This window comes from Buceros rhinoceros, unplaced genomic scaffold (assembly GCF_000710305.1).
Source record: "Buceros rhinoceros silvestris isolate BGI_N320 unplaced genomic scaffold, ASM71030v1 scaffold25125, whole genome shotgun sequence".
NCBI lineage: Eukaryota > Metazoa > Chordata > Aves > Bucerotiformes > Bucerotidae > Buceros > Buceros rhinoceros.
The window spans coordinates 8,096-12,534 of NW_010412645.1; the positions used below are offsets into that span (position 1 = coordinate 8,096).

At 56.7% G+C, this 4,439-nt stretch overlaps 1 protein-coding gene across 1 annotated transcript in view; it reads left to right on the plus strand.

Moving 5' to 3' along the window:
- The window catches only part of VPS45 (vacuolar protein sorting 45 homolog (S. cerevisiae)), a 10,159-nt gene extending 7,951 nt beyond the window's left edge, over window positions 1–2,208 (plus strand). Inside the window, exon 10 of the mRNA XM_010136480.1 lies at window positions 2,065–2,208. Coding sequence (XP_010134782.1) covers window positions 2,065–2,200 — 136 coding nt within the window. The 3' untranslated portion in view covers window positions 2,201–2,208. The remainder of the gene's footprint in view (window positions 1–2,064) is intronic.
- The last annotated feature ends 2,231 nt before the right edge of the window (window positions 2,209–4,439 follow it).

Genomic DNA, 4,439 nt, shown 5'->3' on the forward strand with positions numbered 1-4,439 from the left:
AAGTTTCTCCTCCTGCTCAGCTGGAACTGCCCATGTTCCCGTTTGGGCCCGTTGCCCCTTGTGCTGGCACTGGGCACCACTGGGCAGAGTCTGGCCCCTCCTGCTGACCCCCTGGAGCTCCTGGGCACACTGAGGGGGTCCCCTCCCAACCTGTTCTTTTCCACAGCTTTTTATCAGCAGCTGCCACATTTCCAGTGACGCAGTGAAGAAGTGGCAGGTAGTAACTGGTACCGTCTCATTTAGAGGATGCTGTGGCTGGGCAAGATCGTTCTCCCGCTGGTCTTGTTGAGGGGTAAGGTCCTGCTGATGGCTCGAGGAGAGGAGGAATTTCGAGCCATTTAGAGATGTCTGGAGCTGCCACGCTTCCGACGGGCCGGGCGAGGTATCTCCTCAGGCAGCGGCTGTAAAATCTCCTTTTTTGGAAGTATCAGCTTGTAGTGGGTGATGTGGAACCACCCAGCTGGTGCTTTTTCATTTGAGCTCGCACAACCTGCCCTGCAGATGAGTAAAAGCAGCGCTGTTCCAAACCCCTCGAATTGCCTCGTGTTCGCCATGGTTTGTGTTTTGTGGATGCTTTTCAAAGGCAAACCTCTGACCGCATCCTTGTTTGTGCCAGGAAGTTGCTGTTTCCTCCTGTCTGACATGGGGGAGTGCTTAGCTGTTAAACTGGTGGTTACCGCGAGGAGATCCTCAGCCACAGCCACACACCGGGTCTGGGGAGCGCAACAGCGAGTGCTGCTCTTCCCGCTAATCCCGTAACAGCTCCCGAGTTCCTTCCCACTCTGCAGTTGCTGACATTTGCCCTGATGGCAGCGGCCGTGCCCTGGGCTCCTCGGGAGCACACCAAGGTCCCGGCCTTGGCTCTGCGGCCGGAGCTCGCGGGGTCACTGCTGGGTGCTCTGAGCTGGGAGAGGGGCCGTGCTTCTGCCCCTGCCACCCTCGGAGCTGCTAGTGATTTCAGGTGCACTTTTCCTGACAACTGCCAGTGGCTCATCAGATTATTTCCTTGCTGTGCCTCCCCTTCCCTTGCCTCTCCCCGCCCCCAGAAGGCTCGGGCACGTTTGCATCCTGTTTCCAAAGCCTGACGTAGCTCCATCCTCCTTTTGTCTGTCCGAATCATCTTGTGCAGACCTGACCCACCCTTTCTGCGAGGAATTACAGTTTGGAAGGTTATTGGTAACACAGATCGCTTTGGGGAGGGCTGTGCGCTCATTTTTCCATTAGTTTTTCTTACTTTTCCGCGTCCTGGCCAGGGGCGGGCAGGCAGCTGGGTGGGTCTGACGGTCAGTCGCTTGTTGTGAGCCAGTTGTGACGGCAGAAGCAGTCTAGCTCCGGGTAGTCCTGTCCCATCAGCGATGCCAAGAGAGAATTCCTTGTCGTTTGTCCCTGTGACACGCGTGCTGCTCCTCCGGGCAGTGACAGGCGTCGAGGCTTTGCAAGTTGCCTTCTCAGCAGGGAGGAACCAGGGACATGGAGTCCGGGTGCGCTCCGGGGTTGTCCCTGTCTCATGCTCCGTTCGCTTTGTTGCTGATGCAGGGTTTGTGGTTGCTTCCCCCCCTTTCCCCTCTGTGACATCCTCTGTTTCTGGAGGTGTAATCTCAGGGGTCAACTCACACACAAATCCCAGTAGTTCTGTGATCAGCCAGCAAAACCGGAGCTGCTCGTGCCCTTCAAACCGAGCCCGGGAGGTCGGAAGCAGCGCCGCTGTCCTCGTTTGACTCCAGAATTGATCTTAATTTAACAGCTGCAGCGGCGTCTCGATCATGCATTAAACATCGGCGTGTGTGTCGTGGTGGAGCTCTGCAGGGAAGCGGCGTGTGGGTGTTGCTGAGGAGGCTGTTGAGGGCCACGAGCTCGTTGTGTAAATGTTTAGGGGAGACGATGTTTTAAACGGGATTTCGTGGGCTACACGTTTTGTCGGTCCTGAGCCCAGTGCATCACAGAAACGAGCCGTGCTCTGGGGACAGGAACCCTCGGGGCCCTCGCCTCAGCACCCGTGAGCGGGACAGGATCTGTCCCCGCGTTTCGTCCAATCCCGTCTCAACATTTGTGTCTCTATTGCAGGCCCCAAGATATCATTGTGTTCATCATTGGAGGGGCCACGTACGAAGAGGCGCTGACTGTCTACAACCTCAACCGCACCAACCCGGGCGTGCGGATCGTCCTGGGCGGGACCACGATCCACAACACAAAGAGGTAAGAACCGTGTTTTTACCATGGATGCTGCGTACGGGAAGGCGCTGACACGAGCGTGAGTTTGCGACGCCTGAGGGATCTTCACCACGCAGTAAAACACAGAAACGTGGGTAAATGGTCCGAGCCCAGCTCTGCTCGTTACAGCTGAGGGACGTACGACTGAGGCGGAGGTTTCATGTGCCTTTTACGGAATTCAAGGGCAGGGCAGTAGCGGTGCGTAGTTTTCCCTGCTTGCAGTTCGCCACACGCTGCAGCTGGAGTGAGCAGCCAGTGCAGCCCGCAGGAATTCCAGTCCCGCTGCCCTCTGGTTGCTCCAGTTGAAGTGGAGCAACTGCCGGTGGCAGCAGCGCAGCTCACGTTCCTGCGGTTAGAACCGGGTCCTGTGGTGCCGCTGCGAGCAGGCTCCCCACCGCCCCCACGCCTGCGGAGTGCTGGCTGTGTCTTGCGTTTCTCCTGGAGAACGGAGCTTTTCTTACTGCTCTGCTGTGAGGTGCCGTTCCTGGGAGGCCAGATATCTCTGAGGGCTTAAACCCTCCAGGGCCCCAGCACTGACCACGCTGAGCTGCATCCACCCGGTGGCTCCGCTTGTCACTGGCTCAGAAATAATGCCCAAACCCTCCACGTTCCCAGTGCCCGCTCTGAACTTTGGCCCTTGCTTTAGCGTCGTGCCAGATGACTGGGAAGCTCCCGAAGTGACGGTAGCCCAGCAGTAAATTGCTGTGATGAACTGGGTTACAAAGGCAAGTCTGTATTAGCCCACATAGCGACCAGTTCCGGCCCAAATTACCCAGCTTGCTCAACCGTCTGCTTACAAAGTAGCTTTTGAACTAAATCCTGTTTTAGCCAAGCCTACAAATAGTAAGAAAAAGTGCTCAGCAGACAGACTGGCTGCTCTTGGACTGATGAAAAGAGAGGAGTTAAGTAACTGTCATCTGCAAGGATGCAAAAACGCCGGTTCATGCTCAGCCCAGCCTCCGCTGTACTCTCCTTGTCTACCAGCACGTTTTGAGGCTCGTTTTGACATCTCCCAACGTGCCGGCGTCAAACTCTGACCAGCATCTGTGCTGCGAAGCTGGGTGGTGCCGTCATCGTGCCGCGCTGAGCACAAGAGCAGAGGCAGTGACGCGGAGGTCTCTGGGAGGGGGTAGTTCTTCACACCACGTTGGAGGTTGAGACCTGCCCCGGGAGTGTAGCGGCGCAGTGCATTCTGCAAAAGCTGCCGCTCGGGTGGGGAACGGGGAAATCTCAGCAGCAGCGTTCAGAGCGGGAGGAGAGCGGGAGGGTGGCAGAATGCGGCTCGAGCTCTGGGTTTGAGCCGTCCCAGTTCTGCTGGTGACCAGTTCGGTGGCGCTGAGCACCAGAAGGTCTCTGAGCCGGGACTGTCTCTCACTTCTGCTTTGCAAGGTTGAGATTTTCAGCTCTGTCGCTGGGCTCCTCTTCTCAGATCAGAACTTAGTGCTGTAATGGGTAACATTAACTCGTCAGGGCTGCCACCGCGACTGCATCTTGGCACAGGCGCTGAATTATTTACACAAAAACCAGGATACGGTATCGGAATTTGCATTTCAAAGAATGAACGGGAAAAAAAAAAAGGGGGGAAGAAGAAAAAAGCCAAGGCTGGTGTTTCTGAAGGGCTGAGCACTACGAGGTCCTGTCTGGGAACTCCGGGCTGAGGACAGCCCAGGGTCCCCTTCCAAACCCAGCCCTGCCCCCAGGGAGCTGCTTTTCCCTAGTGGCTTGAGGAAGATTTCTTTAATGATGAGTAATAATAGTAAAACCAGAGCGCGCTGGAGACAGTGACCTCGAGCCCCTTCCACGGGCTCCTGCGTGCCGAGGAGGAGCCGCCTGTGCCGAGGAGCGAGGTGAGGCGCTCAGGACTCCTCAGAAATGGGGAGGTTTCCCAGCGTCGAGCGTTAGCCGCGGTTCTGGCCAAGTGCACGAGGCTCGCGGGTATTTCAGCAGGTAACCGAGGTGTCTGCTGGGGGGACACCTGGGTGTAACTGTGCCCCAGCTCCTCCGGTAATCCACTGGCCTCCCTTTAATGAACTCCTGCTTATTTCTGCTGGATTAGGCTTGATCCGTCACCATAAACAAGGAGATTTTGATATTAATGCGCTGAGCAGCCTGCGTAAGAGCACTAATCCTGTGCTTTCATTGTTCTTGCCAGACAACTGGAATTGTGATCAGCATCTGTGTGATGGGTGGGGGGTGCCGGCGGGGGCGGCAGGAGGCACACGAGCCTT